This window comes from Biomphalaria glabrata, chromosome 1 (genome assembly GCF_947242115.1).
Source record: "Biomphalaria glabrata chromosome 1, xgBioGlab47.1, whole genome shotgun sequence".
Taxonomy (NCBI): domain Eukaryota; kingdom Metazoa; phylum Mollusca; class Gastropoda; family Planorbidae; genus Biomphalaria; species Biomphalaria glabrata.
Genome location: NC_074711.1, coordinates 39,424,652 through 39,452,307, shown reverse-complemented (window position 1 = coordinate 39,452,307; position 27,656 = coordinate 39,424,652). Strand labels below are relative to the sequence as shown.

At 33.0% G+C, this 27,656-nt stretch overlaps 2 protein-coding genes across 8 annotated transcripts in view; both read right to left on the bottom strand.

Moving 5' to 3' along the window:
* Positions 1–4,037: 4,037 nt before the first annotated feature.
* On the bottom strand, positions 4,038–12,864 carry LOC106062017 (zinc finger protein 718-like). Its single transcript, XM_013220275.2, has 3 exons — positions 12,847–12,864; positions 11,673–12,408; positions 4,038–6,467 (listed from the first exon to the last, which is right to left on the bottom strand). The coding sequence occupies exons 2-3, from the start codon at positions 12,390–12,392 to the stop codon at positions 4,812–4,814; spliced, it is 2,376 nt and encodes a 791-aa protein (XP_013075729.1). The 5' UTR covers positions 12,393–12,408; positions 12,847–12,864; the 3' UTR covers positions 4,038–4,811.
* An 11,021-nt stretch (positions 12,865–23,885) lies between these two features.
* LOC106074356 (uncharacterized) overlaps positions 23,886–27,656 on the bottom strand; it is a 44,008-nt gene continuing 40,237 nt past the window's right edge. For 6 of the 7 annotated variants that reach the window (XM_056035893.1, XM_056035887.1, XM_056035855.1 and 3 more), the window contains exons 10-11: positions 27,180–27,252; positions 24,369–25,188 (exon numbers count right to left, since the gene is read on the bottom strand). In XM_056035893.1, coding sequence (XP_055891868.1) covers positions 24,430–25,188; positions 27,180–27,252 — 832 coding nt within the window. In that variant the 3' untranslated portion in view covers positions 24,369–24,429. Of the gene's footprint in view, positions 25,189–27,179; positions 27,253–27,656 lie in introns of all 7 variants that reach the window. The other variant, XM_056035846.1, reaches the window with a different exon arrangement.

Sequence of the window (27,656 nt, the reverse complement as noted above, 5' to 3'; positions counted from 1 at the left end):
TGGTGGGAGAATTTGAAAATCCCCCGGGCCCCCAAATGAGTGTTTTTTACATAAAAAATTAAATATTACGCAAAATGCAGGGGACCCCAAAGAGGTCACCCCCCCCGGGCCCCCAAACGATGGAAAATTCCTAGCTACGCCCCCGATTCCACCCAAAATGAGTTGTGTAAATCTAGTATCTATATAGTCTACATTAGTGCATATGATGCATCATCATACAATGATACATTCTTCCCCCACCACGGTTAAAAAAAGATATAGGACCAGAAAACAAACCTTTGATTAAATCTTTGCCACTCTTCAGACAGGTTCGTGGTTCCAATCTCTGAAGAATTCTTGGGGGGGGGGGGGGGGGGGGGGAATTAATCATTCCATTTTCCTACGTCGCCCCATGTAAAGATTACAAGACGAAGTAAATACATACAAAGATAACGCTCAGACAGTAATCTTGAATTCCATCTTGATCTCCGCTTCCGTTCATATATTATTTGTGCATTATTTACATATCAGCACACAGCAATGGTCGCCTGTTTAGCCGTAACCATGTTCGAGTGCTGAAAATACCATTTTTGTCAAGCATGGAAGTTTGGAAAAGGATTCCTTAAAGTGAGCTTCTGGTAATTAAGGCGATTAGGCCAGCAAGTCCCAGTTGGAAGAATAACATAGGCTATCTACAATGCTTTATTTGTCAAATCTCAGGATAGGCAAGTAGTGAATCATACGATAACAAATTTGTAAGAACGCAAGCGTTCATTCATCAGTAAGATGCTTCTTGTCCTCACGAAAAGTTGCCACATTTGCCTCGTCATACATTAGGCTGTCAACGGTCATTCTATTAAAGTGGTAGGCCCCTACCGGTGTACCTCATTGTATTATTGAGGAGCGTAGTCATTTCGAATGACGCATTACTGTTGAGAGAAATATAAATAGATTGAGCCTACCATCTGTCTAGATCTAAAAGCGCCTTTGATTGCTATCTAATGGGAGTTTTATAATGGAAACTGTCTCTAATTAGACAAACTTATTGCCTTAGTTCATACAAACATGGCACTAGGAAATTTAGGCCATGTGAAGGCGACTAATATGTCTAATTTCTAATTGATAGATTTTCAAAGGGCTTAGGCCTAGATAATAGTGACCAACAAGCAAAATATAAACATACTTTAAAAAAAAAAAGCGTATCTAATGTTAAGAAGAACACATTTACAACTATATATATAGGCCTATAATACAGAAGCTATATCGTTTTCTTAATGTCAAACAAAATAATTGACTAACTTTTAAAATTGACTCATGTTTTGTTAGGTGCAATATATAATAGTTTAAATTTTTATCTTGATCCGAGAATGGGGGTGATTGATAAACATTTACAATTATGTAATGGAACAAAATCTCACATAGGGCCTATTTAGCCATATCTCTGGATATTCATGGATTATTGTCTCTTGTTGGTATCAAATAAAATAAAAATCAGACATTGGAAGTAACCTTTGAGGGATTATGGTCACGACATGGCCTAAATTGTGTCAAATCCCAAAATATCAAATACCGGTACCAGAAATTATTTGACTAGCCCCAGTGTTCAAAATACTCTTTCAGGCTTCACTTAACCAGGGCAGAGTACCAAAGGACTGGAAAGAAGCTAATGTCACCCCCCTATTTAAAAAAGGAGAAAAATCTGACCCAGGAAACTACAGACCAGTATCACTTACCAGCATCACATGTAAAATCCTAGAACACATAATATGTAGCAACATCATAAACCACTTAGACAAACATAATGTCCTCACACCATACCAACATGGCTTTAGGAAATATAGATCATGTGAAACACAACTAATAGGACTAATTGATGATTTTTCAAAAGGTTTAGATAATAGTGAACAAATAGATGCTATCTTACTAGATTTTTCTAAGGCTTTTGACAAAGTTCACCACCATAGTTTGCTTAAAAAATTAAAATATTTCGGCATTAATGGTCCACTGCATCAGTGGATTAAAGACTTTCTGATAGGGAGAGAACAAACTGTAATAATAAATGGCTCTAAATCAACACCGATAACAGTAAACTCAGGTGTACCTCAAGGAACAGTCTTGGGTCCACTACTATTTTTAATTTACATAAATGATTTACCAAATTGCATTACTTCAGGAACAAAAGTCAGATTATTTGCAGACGATTGCATAATATATAGAACAATAAAAACAACACAAGACACAGATATTTTACAAAGAGAATTAGATGAATTACAGAAATGGGAATCAAATTGGAGCATGTCTTTCCACCCAGAAAAATGTCAGTTGTTAAGAGTAACAAAAAAACTAAAACAAATTAATTCCACTTATCTTATTCATGGCAAACCAGTAACACAGACTAAAAACGCAAAATACCTAGGTGTTATAATAAATGAAAAACTGTCATGGAATCCACATATTGATGAAACTATAAAAAAATCAAACAAATCATTAGGATTTATTAAAAGAAATTTCTATAAATCAAATAAGAACATAAAACTAAAATGTTATTTAACCTTGGTTAGGCCAATAATAGAATATGCATCCTCTGTTTGGGACCCCTCAACTCAAGAAAACATTAAGAAACTAGAACAGACATAAAATAGAGCAGTGCGATTCATAACAAACGAATATTCACATTTGACTAGAGTAACACCTTCAGTAAAATCACTAAAATTAGAAAGCCTTCAGGACAGAAGACTCAAAAGTAAAGTAGCAATAATACATAAAACACTGAACCATAATCTTCAAATACAAAAACAAAATTTAATAAAATACTCTGAAAGACACAAAGATAAAGGCACATTCCTCGTCCCATATGCTAGGACAAATTTGTACAAATACTCCTTCTTCCCTAGTGCTATTAGAGCATGGAATGGGTTGCCTGAGCTAGCCAGGAAAACCAGTGACTTGGCAGAATTTAAGTCATTGGTTAATATGCATGACTAAATGCATGACGCGTAGGACGTAATCATCTTCTTTTTTGAAGTAACGTCTGTATTATATAAGATAAGAAGAAGACTAATTAGTTATTTTTTAGAAATTGATTCGTTTTTTTTTTTTTAGGTAGGCCTACAATAAATAATAGTGTAAAGTTTCATCTTGATCTGAGAATGGGCGTGGGAGAAATAATGGTATTAACTTTTTCAAAATTTTTTACCACACAGACTGAGTTGATATAAGCTTTATAAAAAGATGTCATTGTATTAGATTTCTCTAAAGCATTTAATTTTCACCACCAAAGCTTGCTAAACAACTTTAAATATACTGACATTACTGGTCTATTACACCTATGGATTAAGGATCTCTTAATAGCTAATAAGAAATGGCTCCCAATCAACAGGTAGGTGTACATCATGAAACTTTCTAGGATCCACTGCCCTTTCTAATTTACAAAAAATGACCAACCTAGTTCCAAAAACAAAAGTTAATTATTTGCAATGATTGCGTAATATTTAGAACCAGTTGCGTCACTAGGGGGTGCGGAAAAAAAATCTATCTTGGCAAAAGTAGACACATCAAAAAAATCTCTAAGATATATAGCCAAACATGCCTAGGCGTAGTAATGTAGTATATTTTTAAGGCTCAATTATATTTTTTGTTGTTGGTACAGATGTCCAAAATAACTTTTTCGGTTAGACAGAACACTTTAAAATTATCTACTAAACACTATTTCTGAAAAGAAAAAGACCAAACGTTTTGGCCAACGGTAAAAGTTTGAGAAACACTGCTCATTTGCCTTTGATGAAAGCTTAATTTAATTTTGTGACCAGCGATCTTTTTATTAGGAGAGATAGATCAAGCTAGAGTTAAGGAGAATGAGATACTAAAGCTAAGAAATGCTGAAAAACACTTGGCGCCCGCGGCTCTGAACCGGACACCGCAGTGGAAACTTTAAGCGCTGCTACAGACCAATAGCTAAGGGGCGACAAACGTATTTTTCTGGTCTAGATGGTAGTCAAAGTTTGAATAAACAAGGTATGATGTTATACCGTTTCAATCTAAAAGTCAAAGGAAACATGTTCATTTGATATTAAGTCTGTTTTTTTTTTTATTTTAATAAATTTGCATTGTAAAATATGCAATAATTATTGACACTCATTTACATTTGAATAACAATCAATTAAAGTAGGTAATAACTTCACTGCATTGTACTGGTTCAACAAAAAGATTTTTAAAAAAAATATTAGAAAATGACAGCCCTAAATGAAAAGGTTATAATTTGACAGTCCTAAATGAAAAGGTTATAATTTGACTGCCCTACATGAAAAGGTTATAATTTGAAAGCCCTTAATGAAAAGGTTATACTATGACAGTGTTGAGGGGGATGTGCACAACTAAAATGTTGAAGTTTTAATTTCAAAGTTTCTGTCAATTACAAATACCAGTACAAGTGGTAACTAAGTGATATAGGCTGGCATAATACATACATCAAATACACCAACTTTAGTTTTAAATTCAGTTATACAGTAATGTAATATGAAAACAATAACAATAGATTATGTAATAAAGGCAACATTTAATTGTTTTTTTTAATTTGGGAATTCACATTTTCATTTGAAAATGTGCATGATTTATTTGACTTTAGTCTTTATACCAACTAGCCAACTTTCTTACACACACACACACAAAAATTGAAAACATACAGCATACTTTATTTTGAAAGTACAATGAGACAAAACGTCATGATTAACCAAAATCTGAGCATGCAATTTAAAATCCTTATAAAAAAAAACACAAATCGCATCTTAATACTAAATGAAAACAAAATGACATAACTTATCTCATGTAATAGACTAAGAGTTTGGCAATGATATTGCTGGATTAACAATATTTTGTGGAGGCCACCCTTCTGCTATAATTATAGTGTTATCATTGGTTTGAATAATCATGGGTTGCCCAGATGAATGGGAGTCAAACAACTGGCTGTTCACTACCTGTATTGACTGACCTTCAAGACCTTGCATTTGCAATGCTTGACCCAAATTGATTATTTTCAATTCAGTTTCATGCCCTTCACTGACAACTGGCAACCTTATTTTTTTAGGCCTACCTCGCTTTTGTAAAGTTCTATTTTCATGCGACCTTAAATGCCTACCAAGATGACCTTTGTTGCTAAATGCATTACCACACAAACTGCAGAGATAGGGTCGCTCCCCTGTGTGAGTTCTTGCATGATCTTTGACCATGTACCTCATCGCAAAAGCTTTCCCACAAGTTTCACATTTATATGGCTTAACACCTGTGTGAGAGAGTTTGTGCTTTTTTAGTGCCATCTGGGTCATATAGCCTCTACCACATTCATCACAGTTAAAAGTGATACCTCCAATTTCAGTTTTATGGTGCTTCATGTGTATTTTAAAACTTTCTTTGGCTTTGCTAGAATATGTTTTGCCACAAATTAAACACTTCAAGGGCTCTGAGCATGGCCTGCCATTTTTATGTTTATTATAGCCAATAGAACTATAAAACTTTTTTCCACAGTCAAGGCATGTGTGAATGTCTTTTGGATTTTCATGGACCTTATAGCGATGCAACCTGAGATAGGCTTGTGTACTGAAGCGAGAAGGACAGAGATCACATTGAAGAGAACCAGTTTGGACATCTTCAAAGTCATCTCTTTTGAGACAAGTACCCATTCGAAAATGCTTCTCATAACCAGCATGTGTTCTGTAGGAACGATTGCAGTCAATGCACTCATAGATTCTGGGCTTTTTATCATTACAATGTGCTTCAAGGTGCTTTTCTAGCTCATTTTCACTATTATAGGGTTTGGAACATATGAAACAGAACACTGAAGATATGCAAGTACCTAGTTTCATATGCTCAGAGCATGCAGTCGTGGTATTGAAATGCTTGTTACAAAATACACAGGACCTAAGATTTGATGACATACCTAAAGCATTATCCCATTTTCTTTTACGACCCCTTTTTTTAGGAATTAATATTATTGAATTCTCATTTGTCACAGGTTTATCACAGTGATCTGTTTGGTCATTATGAGTCTGATTTTTTGATAATGATTTTTTAAGAGAATGCCCAACAGGCACATAGTCTTCACTATCGTCATTCAATTCTTCATTCCAATCCTCATGTTCACTGTCAGTAACATGCTCTTCTTTTATAGGGAGATTGCTTTCTTTTTTCATGCAAACCTCTACTTGATATTCCTCAGAAGGACTTTCATACACTTGCTCTTTCTGAGAGGCTGATTCTATTAATTTAGAAATATTCTTCAAAGATGATTCAAGAATTTTGTCTTTGATACAGTTCTTCCCTATTTTCTGCCTACTTTCAGATACTGCACTTAAAAATTTTAATCCTCCATCGAGAGATGACCATTTGGAAGCAGCAAGCTCTGCAGCATTGTCAAATGAAAGTTCTGCTGAGTCAGTTAACATGTCTTCAGTTTCAACACAATCCACATCAAGAATGACAGGTTCTTCTTCTTCCTGCAGAAATATTACAAGAAATAGTATTTTAGAGTGCATGCGAAAATTATTTGTGGATAAGGGATTGGATGCAATAAGGGATGAAAGAGAGAAAAAATGAAAAAAAAAAAGAATGCTTTTAATAACAAATTATAAACTTCTTCATTATATATTGTATTTCATTGAAGGAATTAATAACATTCTCAACTAACTTTGAATTTGTTTTATTTATATACTCGTACATCATGAAATGTTAATGTTCATAAACATTGCTTTCAAAGTAAGAAAACAGAATTCATTAGTCCCTCTACAACTGAAACATGAATTAAAAAGTAAATGCATGAAATACACTAGAGATGGGAAACAAACTGAACCTCACTTACGACCGAACCGAACGAAATGTCCTAACCTTGACCGAACTAGATCAAAGATTTTTCAATATTTGTTACTAAAAAAAAAATAAAAACTTAGTTTCATTGAGATGATTTGACAGTTATTTTTCAATTTTTGGAAAAGTCAGCTGGATCATTTTGGATCTTCTTTTGATTCACCTCAAATAGTACAGTAACATTTAATGTTTGTGTGTTAATCAAATGGGAGACTCAAAGAAACTAAAAATAGACTTTGAATGTAGAAACTACCTGGAAAAGTGGACAAATCTTTGCCTTTTATGGAGCAGAAAATAAGCCAATATTTTTTATTGGTGTAGAGATGTGTGTGGCTGTTTTTAAAGAACATAACTTTAAACATTATTATGAAATCAAAAAACAAACAAGGTTACAAAGACAGTTTGTGTGGAAACACAAACTCAAAATCGCCCCCAAAGTAGTCCACACAGGAAGGTAAAATGGCAAGCTTCAATATTTTCAGAAAGAATATCAGAATAAAATTCTATCAAAGGCAAATGACAGAGAAGAACGGAGAAAGAAGGTTGACAGATCATGCTTCTCATAACCAGCATGTGTTCTGTAGGAACGATTGCAGTCAATGCACTCACAGATTCTGGGCGAAGAACGGAGAAAGAAGGTTGACAGATCATGTGTGGTGCCCAACGATCCATCAGACCAAGGGATAGGTGAAAGTGAAGGAGATGTTCAATGTGAATCTGGCCTAACTAATGTCATAATGATTATCTAATTGATCTAATTGTTCTGTAAAGGCTTAATCTCTTAGTCAAAGCCTCAAGAACAAAAGGAAAATTCTCCCCTTCCTTTAGTTCCGTGTTCCACAGTCATAAGCTCATTCTGCAGTTTAAGCGATAATTTGAAAAACTACTTATTAATTGTTGTTTTAAATTATGTTCCACTTATATGATTATTAAATAGATTTTTTCTATTTAAAAATAAAAGTAACCATGTTTGTTTTTTTTTGTAAATGTACTAGTTAGTATGACAGAAATTACTTAACTTAGCAATACAAATGTAAAAAAAAAATTTTTTGACAAAACATCTCAAACTGTTTACATAAATGTGTCTAAAATATGGTAAATACTAAATAGCCTCCACTGTTTGTTACTATTAATAGTGAATAGTTGTAAAAATGGTGTATTTTTATGAAAAAAATGCTTGCATAGTTGATTTTTTAAAATTAAATTTTTTGCTTTCAGAATAGAAAAATAGCCGTTGTATCAGAACTTTGAATGGTCTAAAATATCATGTTAGATTTTTAATATTGTTTCTAGTTTACGAGATCTAAACAGGACGAACGGTCGGACAGACAGACCACACAAAACTAATAGCATCTAGGGGGCCACTAATATTGCGGCATCGTTTGAGCCACAAAGACAAGATTGCTAAGAAATGCCTAGAGATTACAGGATTGATGAGAGTAAATACCAAAAAGGGACAAGAAAATAAGTCGGCTGTAAGGACATGGTAGAGATTTGCTCACATTTAAAGTAGTGAAATGAAGCCTTGTTTTCAATGGCAGGGAATGCTTTAGAGCAGGCATGTCAAACTCATTAAGGTGTATGGGCCACATAAAAACTTACTATGACCTGAGGGGCCGCAGCCAAAACACAGTTGGAAAACAGCCTACTAGTTTTATATAATTAGAAACAATACAATATAATAAAATAATAAATGGTATACCTGGCTAAATTTGTAGTACAATTTGGCAATTAAAAATTACTTGATTAGCCATTATTGTGTTTGTCCTAATGCTTGACATCTTTTCTGTGATACAAGTTTATTAATGTCAGGTTGAAGTTTGTTTGCCACTGACACTTTCATCATTGATGACAAATTTTGATCAGATAATCTCGAATGGTGTGATGTTTTTGTAGCTTTCAATATAAAAAAACAACTGCTCACAGAGATCAGTGCTGGCAAACATAGCTAGAGTTCTGACTGCAAATTTCCGCAATTCAACGTACCGTTCAGATAAATAACTAAAATTATGGCGTAGCCAATTCTATATACTTCGCTTTCAACAAAGAATCTGACTGTTATTCTATCAGCTCTAGTTGCACATTACCAGCAGCAATTTCAGAAGCAAATGAAAATGGAGATACAAACAACGAAAATTCTGGCTCATATGAAACGAAGTCACGAAAACGGTCATTGAAAGCATCTTTAACAAATGTTGTAGAATTCTGGCTCATATGAAACGAAGTCAAGAAAACGGTCATTGAAAGCATCTTTAACAAATGTTGTAGCCGTATTTAATTTTTTAGTTCCTGACACGTTGAAAAGTGAACAAGATTTTCTCTTCATATTTGGTTTATCTACAGTCGAAATTTTGCTTGAAAGTACTTCACATCATCACATACAGTTGTTACAATTTTGTCTTTACTTTGAAGTTTCAAATTCAAGTCTTGCAGGTGATCAATAAGATTAAGATTAACTATAAATACCAAATCCTGAACTCATTTGTCAGTTTGGAAATGTTCAACAGGTTCACCTTTTATGTTCAGAAACAGTACGATTTCCTTACGCAGTGCAAAAAATCTCTAGAGTACTTTATGACAGGAGAGCCAGTGGACTTCTGTGTAATAAGAAATACAATCAAATTCGTGTCCAATGGCATCCAGAAACCTTGAAAATTGGCGATGATTTAAGCCACGGGCATGAATAAAATTGAGAGCGACTGAAACAGGTCTTATGACATGTTGGAACTGTAACTGCTGTGTGCAGAATCTTTCTTGGTGAATGATGAACTGAAAATGAGCAAATTTAAAATTAGCATCAGTCTCTTATTTTTGCAAGTAGCTTTGCATCAAAACTATTTCATTTCATGGTTGGTTTACCATCAGTTGTTAGACTAGCTAAACAATATCACATCCTGTTATTTCTGAAAAAAACATCCTCGCTTGTTGTGGTGTTATGCATAGAACAGAGCTCAAGTAGATCCTCATGTATCTCAAAATTCCTGCCACAGGCCCTTATAAATATAGCCTACTGTGCTACACCCGTTACATCAGTTGACTCATAGAGAGCAAATGAAAATAATTCAAAATCAAGTATTTTGTTCTTTAATTGTTCACACGTCATTTATTCTATCTGCCGGCGTTCCTAGTTATATGTCATTTCTTAGAATGCTTTCACCTTTTCTGGACAAATTACTTCGGCAGCTTTAATGACACACTTCTTCATAAAAACACATTCACTAAATGATTTGCTATGGCTTGCAATTACATTTGACAAAATGTAGCTTTCATTGCAGACTCACTCACATTGTTCAGTTTAACAAATACTATTTTAAAATTCAAATAGCTTGTCATCTCTTATTTTCAAGCGTAATAGTTTAACATTATTTTGATAATTTTTGAGGTGGCCAAGCGGGCCGCATGCCAGGTGGTCACGGGCCACATGCGGCCCCTGAACGCTGTGTTTGACATGCCTGCTTTAGAGGGGGTTACTATCATTGATGGAAAAAATGTGCCATGAAAATAAAAATGCATTGAAAGCCACCACTTTTTTTCGCATGACAATTAGAAATCTCCATTAAAAACTAAGAGATAGAGCAGCAAAGCTGGAAATGTTTACCATTAGCGCCGACATAAAATGGCCCTCCAGCCAAATAAGGGTACACATAGCTGTTTTTGTAATTAATAATTTAATTAGACATTATTATATGTAGGCCTACCTAATTTTTCCTAATTTCATAGCATAGAACCGAACCTGAACATTAGACCTGACTGAATCGAACCATACTTGTCATCGAACCGAACCCCTAACTTAAATCTGACCAAAGTGAACCCAAACTTTAAAAGTTGTGTTTGATTCCAATCTCTAAAATACACTTGAAAATTAAAATTAAATACAAAAAAAATAATTTGAGATACTCTTCCGAAAATAATAAAAGTGACTATTGTCAAACAATCTTAAGATTCTCTCTCAGAAATTGTAATTTCCATCCACCCTATTACAGTTATCAGACAGAATCCTTAAAAATAGTTCATTACAGAAACAGGTGACTTCACCTGAATAATAGACTGTTATGTCTCAAAAGTAAATATTTTATGATTACCCCAGTAACGTCATGTGTCATCTATGTTTTTGTCTAATGAGGTAGAATACATTGGGACACTTTTATTACTTTTAAAACTTTCCTGTAAGAAGAGCTTACCATGTCTTGTTTAGAAGAATTGTGTGAACACTTCTTTTTTTTTTTATAGAGAAAATCAGATATGTTTTAAGCTATTTTAGTATTTTTTTAATTAATTTTTTCAAATGAACATGACTAAAGCCACAGTATATAAGCCCCAAAACTGGAAATTTGGTATTTTAAACCTAGCTTTTTTTTTAAGGGTATTAAAAGTGTATATTTTTAGAAAATACAAATTTTTCTATTTTTTGACGTTTATTGATTATTTTTGTGTGTAATTTTTTTTTTTTGATAAAAAATACATTATTTCAGAGTTGTCTCTTTCAAGTTAGGTGAAAAACAAAGTTTTATTTCAAACTGGAAAGAGATTGCATTCTGTTACAAAAGCCATTTATTAATCTCAAAAATTTTTGAATTTTCTTAGATTTTCATAATAGAATAAACAATTATGCATGCTTGTTTGACATAATAATTCAGAGTGAACATTTTTTAAATAAAAATTGGTATCAAGATAAAACATACTTAAAATAAATAACAACTAATCTTTTTTAAATATTTTAAGTAAAAATGTTAAAAGTTTAAATGTTTTATAATACGGATAAGATATAAAATATATAATATGCTAATCTTTCACACACAAGTACTTTCAAGAAATATTAAAAAACAAAACATATTTACAGTTTTTACTTTGGTTTCCAAAACTTGTCCAGAATGAGCCAGCACTTTTTGAATAGTAATTTTTCTGCAGACAACCATTTTCACATATGCTTCTATCTTTGTTTTTTTGACAACTTTATTATTTATGTCTTTATCACATGTTGAATCAAGGGATAAATATGAGACTTGACTCTCAAGCATTTCTGGGTTATTAGACTGAATACTATTCAACAGAACTTGTGGTACTTCTGATTCTTCTAGAACACCCATTTCTGTATCATTTTTATCAAAGTTTTCCTCTGGTAAATTGGTGTCATATTGGCTGAGCAAAACCTCAACGATTTTATTATTTTTTGTTGTCTTTTGAAGATCAACATTAACTTGAGTTGTGTCATCTTTGTTTACTGCTGATTGATACTGTTGATTAGCCATAAAAGTGGGTGTTGATGAAAATTCATTATTTAATGACTCATTTTTATTTAAATCTGAAACACACTGCATTTGAAAAGACTCATTTTGATTACAACCTGCAACTGAATCTGAACTAATTTTAGGAAGCAAATTTTTCAGTCTTGTTAAATTTGAAGAGATAATGGAAGTATTAGCTTTGAGTTTGAAGAAAACAGCTTTGTTCTGGACACTGCAACTTGGTAAAATTATTGAGGATTGTGTTAATTTGTTTAAATTTGACAATTGACTGGCTTGCAGACTTTGCTCTAGCTCTGCCTTTTCATCATTCATTTTAAAAATGAAATATCTGAGAAAAATATAATAAATATATTAATAATATATAAGAAGAATCATAAATTTTCAGGAAAAACAAATATTATCTACTTCCGCTACTGGTATGTAAAGTAAAACTAGCAAAAGCAAAGCACTGACTGTTAGCATGAGGATTACTGGTAATTAAAAAAATGTAAATTGTATATAATTTTAGCAAACTATAAATACAAAGTGACCCCATCTGAAATTATATAAATATGGTTAGTTTATATAACCTTTAAAAAAAAATATTTATATGAAGAGATAGGAGTGTAAGAGTCATAAATATATATATATATATATAATTGTTCTTTAAATAAAAAGTACATATATTTTATAGATTTTAAAATTATAATATACATTTAATAAAAATAAGTAAATATCTACTTAGAATCTAGATCTAATAAAAAAAAAGAATTTATAAAGTCTGCACCTAGGTCGCCTAGGACATAGGCCTATAGCTCAGTCTATACTCTATTGTCTCTATACACATACTCTGATACTAACATAGTGACATATGCATGGAGTATCAGTCTATCAGTATAAAAGTTTGCTAGTATGACCTATAGGGAATATTATTATCTATTATAGTTAGTATGACTATCTTAACTATCTAGGTATAGTAGCTTATGCCTAAACTGCTGGCTATACTATACTAAGTTACTAGTATACTACTGTCTATAGCCACTATTATATTTATTATATACTACTGACTATTAATAGCCTAGCCTATGGACTATAGTGCGCTATAGGCTACAGTGACATACTGACAATTCATAGTTAACAATCAACATAGTTAGTCATAGTTACATACTTTACAGTAACGACTAATACTAAATTACTAAATAGTATTAAGTATTACTAATACTAGTCTAAATCTAGTAAGTCTACATTTACATAGTAACAATTAACATAGAATCTTTCTAGACCTCTTGACTGTCTTGAGTAATTCATATAAATGAATGATATTCTATAATAAATACTACTACTACTAGATTACTAGACATGATAAATGATGATTTATAATCTAGTGACAATCTAAAATCTAGCCCTAGCCTAACTAAGACTACACACTAAGACAACTAAGTCTTGGTTGCTTAGGTCTAGAGTAGTCTAGACTTCAGTTTCTAGAGTCTAGAGGTAGTTTAGTTGTAGTACTAGTAATAGTAACAAGATTTTACTAGATCTAATTCTAAATTCTACTGTTACTGTCTATAGTACTAGACAAGTAGATTCTAGATCTAGACCAGTGATGTCTAGCCCAACTCGACCTGCGGGCCATTTTTATTTCCAACAGTCGTGTCGCGGGCCACATGAACAAAAAGCCTACAAAAACGATATTGACCTTAATGGGATATTTGAAATGTATCCTTTTTCCCCGCGTCTGAAGATGGCTTCATTTCTCTACTTAAAATATCAGCAACATTGTAGGTAGCGTTACATCCAAGTCGTTTTCTTTTCTCTTTTTGGTAAATATTCCCATCAATCCTCCAATTTCTAGGCGTAGTTTAACAATCTTTTATTCGCGGCCCAAACCAAGAATGCCGTCATATTTGTTTCATAATGTCGTTTATATGTTTTTGTTGTTTATTAAATAACCACACTTTCTTTATAAAACAAAATATGTTGGCTTATTATCATGTTCCACAAAAAAGTAAAGAACCGTTCACTTTTCCTGGTAGAAAATGTACATTCTACACTCAGATACCTAATTCAGAAACGCACAAATTATGTTAAATGTCATGGAAAACATCAGGAGAAAAATTGAGGGCCCTAAGCCCCTAACGTAAGTAAAGATACATTTTTACAATACAATTTTTTTTTTTTGAAAATGGGGGGATTTTCCACACTTTTCGGCGGGCCGGATCTGGCCTACGGGCCGTACTTTGGGCATCACTGATCTAGACTTTTCTAGACCTATGCCTATACTATAGAGCAGTATTTCTCAAACTTTTTTGTCTGGCGGCACAGTAAAAGAAACTACAAAAGTTTCGCGGCACACCAGGAAGAGCGACAGTTGTTTTATAATAAAAAGAAAAAAATATATTACCTGTTTTTAAGTAATATATTTAATGTTAAGGGTGTGCCTGTTTTTGAGAGCAAATGTGATCTAATCGAGGCTCCAGAGTCGACAAACAAACTCACATTCAATCGTCTATTGTAAGAAGTCTCTCTCTTTTCTTAGACTTGATTTCAGTCAGTGCTCAAAATCCAAACTCACAAAACCATGAAGATGCAAATGGAAGAATTATTTTGATTGCTTTTAAACTGATTGCAGGATATAACTTGTTGATTGAAATCTAAAACACATCCAGGCTTTTCTCGGCAAATCTTGACTTAAGAACGGCATCGTTTCTTTAACTCAATGAGCTTCTCTGCTTCTTCAGTTGTCAAATTTGTAGCTTCATTGTTTCCAAATGGATAACTGACCCATCCATATTCATTACTTCCAACTGTTGAAAATGAATGCCACGCTTTTACAGTTTTCCCCTGGAGAGCCAACGAACGTTGGTGTGATACAGGAGACATCTCTAGTCTGAATCCATTGCTTCACAGAGCAGAGAGAAAAGTCGGGATGCAAACGGTCGAGATTTGATGAAGTTTACAACTTGAATAACTTGATCCAGAGCAGACATCAAATCTTTCGGTAAAGATTTGAAGGCAAGAGCTTTTCTGTGGATCATGCAGTGGACAACTAATACATTTGAATTTTCTTGACGCACAAGAGTGAAGAATCCCTTTCTATTTCCCTGCATGGAAGGACAGCCATCGGTGCAAACGCTGACCGTTTTCCCACTGTAGTTTGAATAGCAAAACATTTTCGTTCACCACTTTGAAAATATCTTCGCCTTTGGTCGTAGTTGGTAAGTCTTTGCAAAATAAGAATTCGTTGACACATTTTTCATCCTTTATGAATCGGATATAGGCTAGCAGCTGGGCTTTGCCACTAATGTCTGTGGATTCATCAACTTGAAGAGTCCACAGCAGAGACACGTCATCGTCAGTCCCGTCGAAGTGTTCGCAGATTTGATCTTGTAAATCTGACGATAAGTCTTCGATTCTGCGCGAGATAGTATCATTTGACAAAGGAACTTTTTTAACTTTTTCGGCGGCATCGGGTCCAAGGATAGTTTCAACAACTATTGCTAAAGCTGGTGCAATGACTGATTCAGCCTCTGTGTGTGCTTTCTTGTGTTTGGCTAATAACTGAGCAACCTTATAATTAGCAAATTAATCCCTTTTCTGGCAGCTTTAGGTAGTTCGTAATTGTCTTAGCTTGTTTATTTTGTTGAGCTCTGATGTTTTCAAAAGTATTTCTTCGGTTGCGTTTTTACAGCTGGATATTTAGTTTCCAAGTGTCTCTTCAATTTGCTTGAAACAAGCGCCTCATTCGACAGAGTTGCATTGCAGATCAGACAGAATGGCAATGGTTCAGAAGATATGAAACCATATCTGGTGTAATCTTCTTTGTACCTTCGTTTGGTTCCTTGCTTTTCATTTAACACTTTCGCAGTTTCATTCTTGCTAACGTATTTCTCCATGGATAACAATGAATAAGGCTTATTATTAATTTGTTATTATTAGCATACATCTAACCAATTTACATGAAACACATCGCTTATTATTATCATTACCAATTCGAGAACTGCTGTGCATTTTATTCATTATAATAATATATGTATAGTGGACAATTCCATAACCTGAATAGCTAACACACCTTTACGTCATAATGGAAAGATCCACTACTACTACTGGTCATTGCAAGTGGAGATGTCATCGCAACGTAAAATAAAAATTTAATATTAGGCAGACCTGTGTAACGCTGCATGTGTGGCGTTCTAAAAACTCCCGCTGCACACTAATGTGCCGCGGCACACAGTTTGAGAAACACTGCTATAGAGTATACTTTTCGTATCTAATAGAGAGACCTACTGAGCCTCAGCCCTGACTAGCAGTGGCAGCTGACCTAGCATTAGTCATTACATTAGAATAGGTCTAGATATTGGATATTCTAGATTCATAAGATTCTCTAGGTCTAGACTAGACTCTCTAGAGACTATAATGTCACTATAGAAATATATAAATTAAATAGATATATTATATATACTTAGAATACTATTACTATAGACTATTATCACTATAGACTCTTATAGTGACTTATACTTATAGTCCTATGCCTATACTGATATAGACCATGATGGCCAGATTCTCTGCAACTTTTGGTTTAGCAGGAGTCGTCCTAAAGTGGCTTGGATCCTACCTGACGGAACGCACCCAAAGTGTCGTTGTTAGCGGGACGGAATCAACAAGCTTACTTTTGAAGTACGGAGTACCCCAAGGATCAGTTCTAGGCCCAGTACTGTTCACTATGTACACATATCCACTCAGCGGTGTCATACGACCAACCGGCATCTTATACCATTTCTTTGCCGATGACTCAAGTTATACGATTCATCAGTACCCTCAGAGGTGTCGCATCTGGCAGAGAAAATCAGTAGTACCGTTGCAAGGATGAGCGATTGGATGGTTGAAAATAAACTCAAGATGAACGAAGACAAGACAGAAATAATTAAGATTGGCACTAGGAACAATGTCTCAAAAGTTGAAAGCACAGATTCTCTCTTTATCACGAACTGCCATGTTCCTTTTGTCCATGTAGTGCGGAATCTTGGAGTTTTCTTCGACTCAACACTATCTTTCGACCCACACATAAGTCAGCTCTGCAAAGGTCTTTATCTGCAGCTGCGCAGATTTGGCCAGATCCGACCATATTTAACAACAGTCAACAAAAACGCTAGCTGTGGCATTCATACTCTCCCGCCTTGACTACTGCAACGCCGTGTTAGCAGGTATACCTGATGACAAAATAGCCAAGCTGCAACGTATACAGAACAACGCTGCTCGAATAGTCCTTAAAAAAACTAGACAAGATTCTGCTACTACGCTCTTGCGCATGCTCCATTGGCTTCCCGTGAAAGCGAGAATCGATTACAAGGTCGCCACACTTTGTCATCAGTGTATATATAACAATGAGATGCCCTTGTACCTTAGCGAACTGATTACTCCATATGTCCCCCAGAGAGCCCTGCGCTCAATGGACTCAACGCTTTTAGTAGTGCCACATTTCTCCCTCAAAAGCTACGGTCTGCGTGCTTTTTGAGTTCACGGACCAAAGGTTTGGAACTCACTCCCCATTGATCTCAGACAGACAACATGCTACACCACTTTTAAGAAGAACATTAAGACCTATCTGTTTAAAACTTTTTTAGATTAACTGTCATTTTAGCTCTCGTGTTTTTGTTTGTAATGTTGTTACAGCGCCTTGAGCCTACATTTTGTTTGTTAACAGCGCTTTATAAATAAAATTATTATTATTATTATTATACTGGCTATAGTATATATAATATATTTTAATATTATATTTAATTATATATATAATATTAATATATAATAAATATTATTATTAATATTATATAACTATAGTATAGACTATAGATACATGACATCTAGAGACTATTAATATTATAGTATAGACTCTAGTCTAGATCTTCTAGAGTCTAGAATAGATCTAGAATACTAAGAGTAGAGAAGAGTGCTAGAGTCAGAGACAGTAGAGATCTATTAGACTTTTATTATTTAATTAGACCTAGATCTAGAGGAAATTTATAAGTTAGACGAATTTTACTAAATTTTAGAAACTTGGTTAGGATGTATATAGATCTAATTTAGACAAAATAAAAACACCTAATCTGGAATGTCTAGCCAGTCTAGCTAGATCTAGTAGTAGTATGAAGTAGATAATCTAGACTAGATTATTATCTAGATTGATTTGATAGATCTATAAAAAATCTAGATCTAGATCTAGCTTTTATAACATTATTTTGTTTCAGAACTAGATCTAAATTAATAAATAAAACTAGATTTTAATACAGATTTAAAAAATATAGTAGACTATTACTATATAGTATATAGATCTACAAGTCTATGGCCTAGATCTATTCAATCTATTCTATTTTCCAGGTCTCTACGGGCTACGCACATTTTTTTTTTTTTTTTACGTTGTGTTAAGAGGTAGAATCTAGATCTAGATAGATATCAGTTAGATGAGTTTGCCAGATTTTAAACAAATGGGGAAACAAAACTTCAAATATTTAGAATTTAATTATAATATCAGGATCTAGATCTAGATCTATCTATTCTAGTCTAGATTAATATTTTATAATGTAAACTAAGATTTAAAACATTCTGATCTAGAGTAGATCTGAATGTCTAGATTTTAGTTATATAGAGTCTAAATCTAGATTGAACTAGAATCTAGATCTAGAATCTAGAGTCCTAGACTATATAAGAATAACTATCAAGATGAAATCAACAAACTAATCGTCAATCATGACTTAGTGAAATCTGCAAAAACGTCTCAGATAGAATCTTGAGCTAAAAAGATTACTAATTTGTCAACACTATTTACTTTAGTTATCTTTCTCTAGATCTATTTGATATTGCCTATATATAATATATAATATCTAGATCTATATTGAGTATACTATATTCTATATGTGACAATGACAATATGTCTTAATAATAATACTATAATACTCTGTCTATGCCCTATGCTGTATTACTATTATTATTAGTGTATAGATTTAGATTTTAGATTCTAGATAGTCAGCGTCAACTGACTCAACCAGGCTGAGGAGGAGGTATTCTAGTCTAGATTACTCTAGATCTATTCTAGATCTAGATCCTAGGACTGTAAACTTAAAACTGTTGTGTGTGTGTAGTCTGTAACTGCAGTAGTAGTAATCATTAGAATTAGGTAGTAATACTAGTTACTACTATTACTACTACTACTGAGTACTAGTATACTGCTGCTAGTACTAATATAATTATAGACTATATATTGACTATATCTAATATATATTATTATTTTATAGTTTTATATAGATCTACTTTATATAGATCCACTTACTTATTAGATCTAAATATCTAATATAAATCTAATAGTATTAAGTATACTTTTAAAACTTATACACTCACTATAGTCAGTATAGATCTAGTATATATCATAATTATTCATAATATATCATCAATATATGATGTAGCAGCTCTGTAATTAGTCAATAGTCTCAATAGTCTAATTATAAATTATAAAAATTTATAAAGTGTAATACTAATAGAATAGTACTAGACCTAGATCTAACTAACAATACTAACATGTAAAAATGTAATTAGTAATCTTAAATAGACTCTATGTCTAAATTAACATTTAGATCTATATATCAATATTTTATTATGGTCCAGGGGCAGACTGGTTATCAAAATCGGCCCGGGCATTTTCCATATAACCCGGCCCACAAGTGGCAAATCATGCTATAATCTATAATGTGTATATAATATATATATATATATATATAGCCTAGATATATCTGCCGACTGTATGCCTACTGTTCGATCTTATTCTTTTAACATTGTAGAAATATTTATCCATAATAAAATCAGTTCTTCTTTGTTCTTATTCTTATGTTGGAGCGTTCAGATGACTAGACCAATATATGAAATCAGTAATAAGGAATATGTTTCTTACATAAACGTTAATGCACAATAATATATTATAAAAAAAAATGTCTAAATAAATATGTGTGCTTGTATTTTTGCCTTGAATTAAAACCTTTAGAAAAGATTGGTACTCTTTTTTAAATTATATTAACTTAATATATAACACAAAATCTTACTTATACTGGTAAAGTTTAAAATCATTGAATAACATAGATTTAGAATTTCAAATTTAGATCTAGTAACCAAAGAAATAGAAACAAATTCGTTGGAGTTTTAAGAAACATTTGACCTGTATAAATATTCTATAGTGTAAAATACATGCTTGACTAGCCATGCCGATGTGCTATTTTCTTGTCTGACCACTAAAAATACTACTAACACTATTGCATAACCGTTAAACGCGCAAGGGGAAAAAAAACAGGTGGTCTTGTCATTATGGACTGCACACTCAGTAGGCTTACACTATAGGCCTACATGTGTACTTCTATCTGGCTAGGTTGTTAAAATCAGTCGGATCACACCTTCAAATGCATTAACTTTTTCTAGGTAGAAACCATAGTGCTTCCACTGAAGTTGTAAGGATAAGATATTGAATAAGATATTGTATTATAACAATAATAATTAAAATAATGTTTATTATCAAGAAGGAAATTTTCTTAATGTGTGCATTACACCACACGTGCACCCCCCCCTCCCTAAATAGACACATTTTAGACAATATTTTGCACCTTAAAATCAATGAACTTCTTGAAAGTAGCAACTTAACCAGCAACGCGTTAACTTAAGTACAGATGGAGAGCCATCGCAATTGGATGTCAGGTGAATGGAGAGCTTGATGAGAGCTGTGATCTTACCACAGTCCCTCTGCCTGCGGGACTCCAGAACCGGATTTTTTGTTAGGGTTCCTAAAACAATGCAAGAGCTGGAACGTGAAGAAGACTCTCAGCACTGTGCACAATAAGCATTCATCGTCAGCTTCTCCTCTCTCATCCTTCTTTTTCTTTAACATTGTCAATGGAAACATTGAAAGACTGGGAGAGGGATGGAAGGATAAAAACAAATGGGAGTGCCATCAAATGTCCACGCCGACCAGCAAAATTATCCGCCAAGGACAACCTCAAATTCATCAAAGCAGTGTCCATACTACTCGTTCAAAATAAAAAAAATAAAAAAATACGGTCTAACGTTTTGCAAATGATAAGTACAGTTTGTATAGTGTAAAGATTTGGATATTCTTATTGAATTCCAAACAAAATTAATTGTCCAAAAAAAACAAACTTGTTCGGGCATCTGTTTCTTGCTGCTGTCACTTTTTTTTAGCTGTCTTAATTGAAAAAAAAAATTTTCTCTGGCCACGACCAGACTGGCCCATTTAGTACTGGCCCACCGGGCATTAGCCAGAATGTCCACATAGCCAGTCCGCCCCTGTTATGGTCTATAGTTAAGTATATAGTCAAATAGATCTAGAATAATCTAGATCTAGTCAATCCAGTCACTTTAGAGTAAAGTATAGAGTAAAGCCTGCTCAATGACCAACTGCCTTTACTTTTCCGCAACTAATTTCAGGTACCGGTACCCATTAGAGCTGGGTGGACTCAGAGGCACCCTTAAGATCCCAAAATTAAAAATCCCAGTCCTCACCAGGATTTGAGCCTGAGATCCAAGCGCTTTACCACTCAGCCACAGTGCCTCCCCTAATTGTGTATTCTTTTGAAAATACTTTTGTTAAATTCTAATAAATTTTCTTAATTGGAGATTTGAATTATGCAGTTTCTTTTTTAATTTAATTTAATTTAAATTAATTTTTTTTATTTTAGTAGTCTGAACTCTACAATCACGTCATGGTCTGTGTACCTTGCATAGTTATTCCCATACTCTTATGGGTGTTCCATAAATTTATTAATCCTTGGCTTTCAAAGTTTTGGAGCAAACCAGCTGAAATTGCCAAGAATGTTGAAAATAATTTAACATGTCCAATGCCCAAGAAGAAAAGGAAAATAGTTCAGGTAGTCTTTAAAGTAACTCAACTATGATACCTGTAGTTCATCTGATTATGTTTATACGCTATCCTATTATAATTTTTTTAAAGACATCTCTCACAAACATATATATACCGGTACATAATTTGGTTATGATGAATGATCTCTTTTTATATACTGGTAGGTCTTTTAGGTATATTAGCTTTGATGTCTTTCATCATCACTATTATTACATTGTAATCCTAAAATTTGTAATCTTAAAGTAATCTTATTTGCTTTTTAATACTTTTTAGTTAGAGAAAAACGTTGCAACTAGACATTAAAATATACATCTTTTTAAAGTTCTTTCTTGATCCTGCTTGTTGCCTTTCTTGTTCTTCTTGTAATATTCATCTTGATTAATCGGTTAAATCTTTTGAACGATAACTGGATTCTTAATTGCTAAACTATTTTTATTTTAGAATGAAGAAACTAGCAGTGAACCATTACCTAATGAAGATGAGGAGCCCTGTGTAACAAATGGTGATTCCATTCATAAAGAAGAGCGCTTGAAAGCTGAATGAATTACATAGCTGCCCTGTGATATGTATTTAAAATGCCATTCCACAAAAATATATAACTAAATTGTTAATGAGAATTAGGAAAATAGAAACCTGAACATTTTTGTACAAAAATCACCTCTCCTTTTTTTTTTTTTTTTCATTTTTAACAATTAAAAGTCAATCCTCCTTATCGAATACGAACTGTACAGTCAGTAAAATTTTAAATCTATTAACCGATACGTTAATTGTTAACATACTGTTAGCTTTAAGCACTTGTTACACAAAGCAAGACCAACATTCTGTCTGTACAAGCATAGAATATTGTTACATTTATACCAAATGATTTAAAAAAACAACAACAAGCAGGTTGGTTGATATTCTTGAGCATGAAGAATTTGCCAAGATTTGGCTTGAAATGAGTTTTATGCATTTCCCTTGTACAGAAAAGACCTTCGTGCATTTAGTTTTTAATGAAAAACTGGTAACTACCACATTAAATTAACAGAATGCAGTTTAAGAAATATATTTTAGTTAAAATGACTGCTGTATCTAAGTGGGTCTTTATATATATATATATATATATGTTGTGCCTAAGAGAAATAATCTAGCCCCCACAAAATGATAATGTCTTTTTGTAGTCTTTTTGAATTTGAGAAAGTTGATGCTAACAGGCTCCCTACTTTAGCCCCAGGAAAGTAATAAAAATTAATGTCCTATAAGCAATGAAGCCTGACTTGAATAATGTGCAATTTTAAACATTTTATTGATTTGGCAGTTTCAAAGTCATTTTGATAGTAAAATAATTAATGGAAGCCTTAGTATACAATTTGACACCATTATTTCGTTCATAAAATTATTTGATCATATAACTGAATTGTGGTTTAAATATAGGGCTGTATCACAACATTGTTAATGTCCATCTGCTATGGTACCAAAACCACCTGGTTACATTTTTGATGTCATGTGGTTAAGCTCTTCTATGCATATCACAGAAATGTCTGTACCAGTTTTTTTTTAATGATAAACATTATCTAATATGTGTGTTGTTGTCAAACATTACTTGAGAAAATGTCTTTGTCTTAAGTTTAAATTTGTATACAAATGTATTTACTTTATTTTCACAGTAATATAAACATTGAAATTTAAGATTAATTTAAAAAATTTAACTTTTGCACTGGAATTTTTTTTACATTTTCTTTATAACTCCAGTTCTAATGATTTTTAAGAATGAATAAATTAATTTTCCTACTAAGTAATAAACTTTAAGCTTGTTGCCCATGTTACACTTGAGTTAACTTACTTATTGTTGTATTTGCATGCACTATGATTATTAAAAACACTAGTGTGGCACTTCTGGCTGATTAAACAAGGAAGTAATATTGTCAACATCTGTAAAGGATTTGCAATTAGCTTTTAATATATCTTGGTAAAAATATCAAAATATTTTAAATTTATTTTTAATTTACAAGCCTGTTGTTTTTCTCTCACACATACAGACTACTGGTATACTAAAAGTTTTGTGTTTTTTCATTCATTCTGTTCTATAAATTTTATTCAGTGACTTACTAACTAGCAATGGTATATCACAGACAGGTCCTTAGAGTCTGAAGTCCAAAAATTAAACCAACTTTTCATCATCATAAATCCTTTCGTATAAATTTTTTGGTTAGTGAACAACATTAACATATTTTTATTATTAACATAATATGAACATAAATTTAGATCTAGAAGCATGAATTATTAGTTCTATTTATTTACGTTAACAAAACAAAAATATGTAGAACCAAGGTAATATCCACATAACTCATTGATCTTCATCAAAAATGTTTAGAAATGGCAAAAATTATTGAGATAAATACAGATAAAAACAATAAAGATTAATTGAAAAAAAAATGTATATCATATATACAAGTTTTTATTAACATTTTTCCAATTTTTTTAAAACCATACAGCATCTAAAGACTGTTTTATGTCATCCTGTGTGTCACGACGTAATTGAGTAAATAAAGAGGCTTCACCACTCTTTCTCACACGTCTGGCCAGTTGTGCCTGCTGCTTGCGTTTAGCTTGACTTCTTATTCGACTCCTAGCTATTTCAGGTGCTATACTAGAACAGGCAATACTATGTGTTGCTACTGATCCAGACTCCTTTTTTTTATGGCATTCATTGACATGATGCTGACTGTCTTCATTTCTGAAAGGTCTTATGTTGAGGTTAGAAAGTCTAAGATTTATCAAATCTTCATCTTCATTTTGTTCAAGTTTTTCGAGATCTTTATTTTGCGTGTCTGCCAGTGACATTGTATTCGATTGTTCACAAAGCATTGAGGTTTCTTTATTCAGTTCTTTAATTGAATCAGTAGATAGATGGTTAGTGCTATCTAGTTTCTGAGTTTCTACACATAGATCTGGATGTTCACTGAGGCCTATTTCTTCATTTCTTTCATCAGCTAAAGTATTGCAGTCTGATTGTGCCAACCATTTAAGAATTCTTGGGTCTTTGCCTGGGGGAACTGAATTTTCGTCATCATCATCATCATCACGTCTATCTTCATCAAAATTTTTCTCGCAATCTTCTTCAATGTTGTTAGGACTATCTTTATCATCTTCACAGTCATCACTATCTTCACTTGACTTATCGACTTTCACTTTTTGCATAGATTCATTAGTCTCTAGCAGGCCCATGTTTGTCATTGTCTGTAATAGAAAGCATAAGTAGAATCCCAGTAAGGATTGGTACAAAATAAATAATCTAATCCAAGACTAAGTTCAAGACTCTTGTCATTTTGGTGCAGAATTCTAATGATTACTAAATGTTCATTTCTAAGCTTCAATAACTACAAACTTTTTCAAATAATCGATGAGTAGATAAATGTTGACCTTTTAAAATATCAGGAGGACAACAAGGTTAATCATGTTATAACAGAAGGAACTCTTCAATACTGGGTGGGCACATCATGGCCTAAATTGTGCAGATGTGCCAAAAACCCAAAATATCAAAAATCCATACTAGGAAGCAATTGAAATTGGGATAATTATAACTCATTGTTACATAATGCTCATTAGCAAAATTTTCAAATACTGGGTGGGCACATCATGGCCTAAATTGTGCAGATGTGCCAAAAAAACAAAATATCAAAAATCCATACTAGGAAGCAATTGAAATTGGGATGATTAGAGCTCATCATTACATGATGCTCATTAGCCAAAATTATCCTTTGGGATACCAGCAGAAGAAAGGATCACCTAAGAAAAAAAGGTCAGATAATGCCCAAGCAACACTTAGCCTTAACATGAAATAAACAAGACCCCCATCTGGCTGTTTAAGAACTATGTTCAAAGCACTGGTGAGGCTGTAAGAAAGTTACAACAGTCCTGTTGTGATCCACAAGCTGACACCTACATGGCAGCTGTGGCCTCATCTTTAGTCCAGAGAGTCTGGTAATAGAAAAGGAACTAATTTGATCTTCTTGGATACCTTTCAAACAGCCCCACTGAAGGAAGCTACAGTTGGCCTAGAGTTTCAAGATCTTTGACTCAACTCTTACAACAATTACACATTTGGTTGGATGATATTATGAGTGGTTTGGTCTGTCTCTAGACATACTAATGAGGATGGATGGCTTGTGTTTGGTAGAAGTGGAGAACTTTTGATTACACACATTGTGATGCAAGTCCAGGGATGATAAACTGATGAATCTCACCCTCTTTTTCATTTACTGGTCTTCGTATTGTCTTTGGAAAGTATGTATTATTATGAGAGAGATCATTCCAGCATTGGACATGTGACTAAAAGATAATTCTTTTTAAACTAATGCTGTTGGTTGATACATAAAAAAAAAAAAACAAGATGTAAATAGAAGCTTATGTTCCACAAAAATTGTAGGTGTAAAACTCATCTTACTTGTAGTACATCACAGAAATTCAAAATGGGTTTACCTGGTATTAACTAATAATTAAAAGGAGAAAACTTAACAAAATATAATTAAACTAAAGCTACCATTCGTAATAAATACTTTGTGTTAGCATCCTCAGCTCCAGGAGACAAACAGCTTAATCAATAGATATACAGAAATATAAGCTTCCCTTAATCGAGGTAGAATACAGAGGAACTGGAAAGAAACTATCATTCTTCTATTTTAAAAAGATAATCTGATACAAGAAACTACAGACCAGTAAAATACTAGAACACATAATTTGTAGTAATATGCTAAACCGCTTCCACATAAACATAATGTACTTATTCATTAACCAATATGGTTTTAGTAAATGTGAAAATGTGAAAATCATCTAATTTGATGACTTTTCAAAAGGCTTCTTCTAGCCAGCTTTTTGCTGCTGAGCTGTCAGCTCTTTTGCAGACTGTGCCAAGGAAAAATAGTGTGCTGTTTTCTTCAGTTGTTCAGCACTGCCGTACAGGGTGTTGGTTTCAAAAGGCTTAGACAATAATAAGCAAATAGTACGGTAATGAGCGAAGTTCATCACCATAGCTTGCCGAAAAAAAAAATTTCGCTTTAACACCAATTGACTCAAGATTTCCTGACAGGGAACAAATTTTAAAAAGCTATAATAATTTATTGTTTTATGTTTGTCTTCAATAGCCTTCATGCTCATAAATTTAGAGGATCATTATTTAACTGTATTAAATTTCATTTAATGAAGAAATACTCATCAACAAAAAAACTTACTTCATCAAATGCATCTGACAAATCTTTAGTAAAGCCACTTGCTGCAATCTCTACATCCAATGTTCCTATTCTCCTAAAATAATGAAGAAATACACATTTTGAATAGAATAAACTAAATTTATTAAACATTAAAACATATTACCACAGTATTATTTTTTCTATATTAACTATTCATACACATGTGTTTAATTTCAAATGAAATGTATATATACTGGTGTGTTTTTATGTATATACTAGCCATATGTTACCTGCGGGTGTTAATCTGAGTATCACTTACGATGTAGTCACTGAGAGTGTTTTGTAAACAATTAAACGAAATAATAATGTTATATTGAAGAAAGTATTTTTTTTTAATTATTATGTATAAAGTGTAAGTTAATAAGTAGATCTAGACTTTCTAGACTTTCTCCATCAGAACTACGTCAGGTCGTCGTGAAGTGGGCGACTGCTGTCAATCAAAACAAGAACAGAGCGATA

Bases quoted from the DNA above. Each gene is read 5' to 3' on its own strand.
- LOC106062017 (XM_013220275.2), bottom strand. From the start codon at position 12,392: ATGAATGATGAAAAGGCAGAGCTAGAGCAAAGTCTGCAAGCCAGTCAA. The intron at 6,468-11,672 runs GTAAATATGTTT...ATATTTCTGCAG, and splicing joins TGGAAACCAAAGTAAAAACT to GAAGAAGAAGAACCTGTCAT.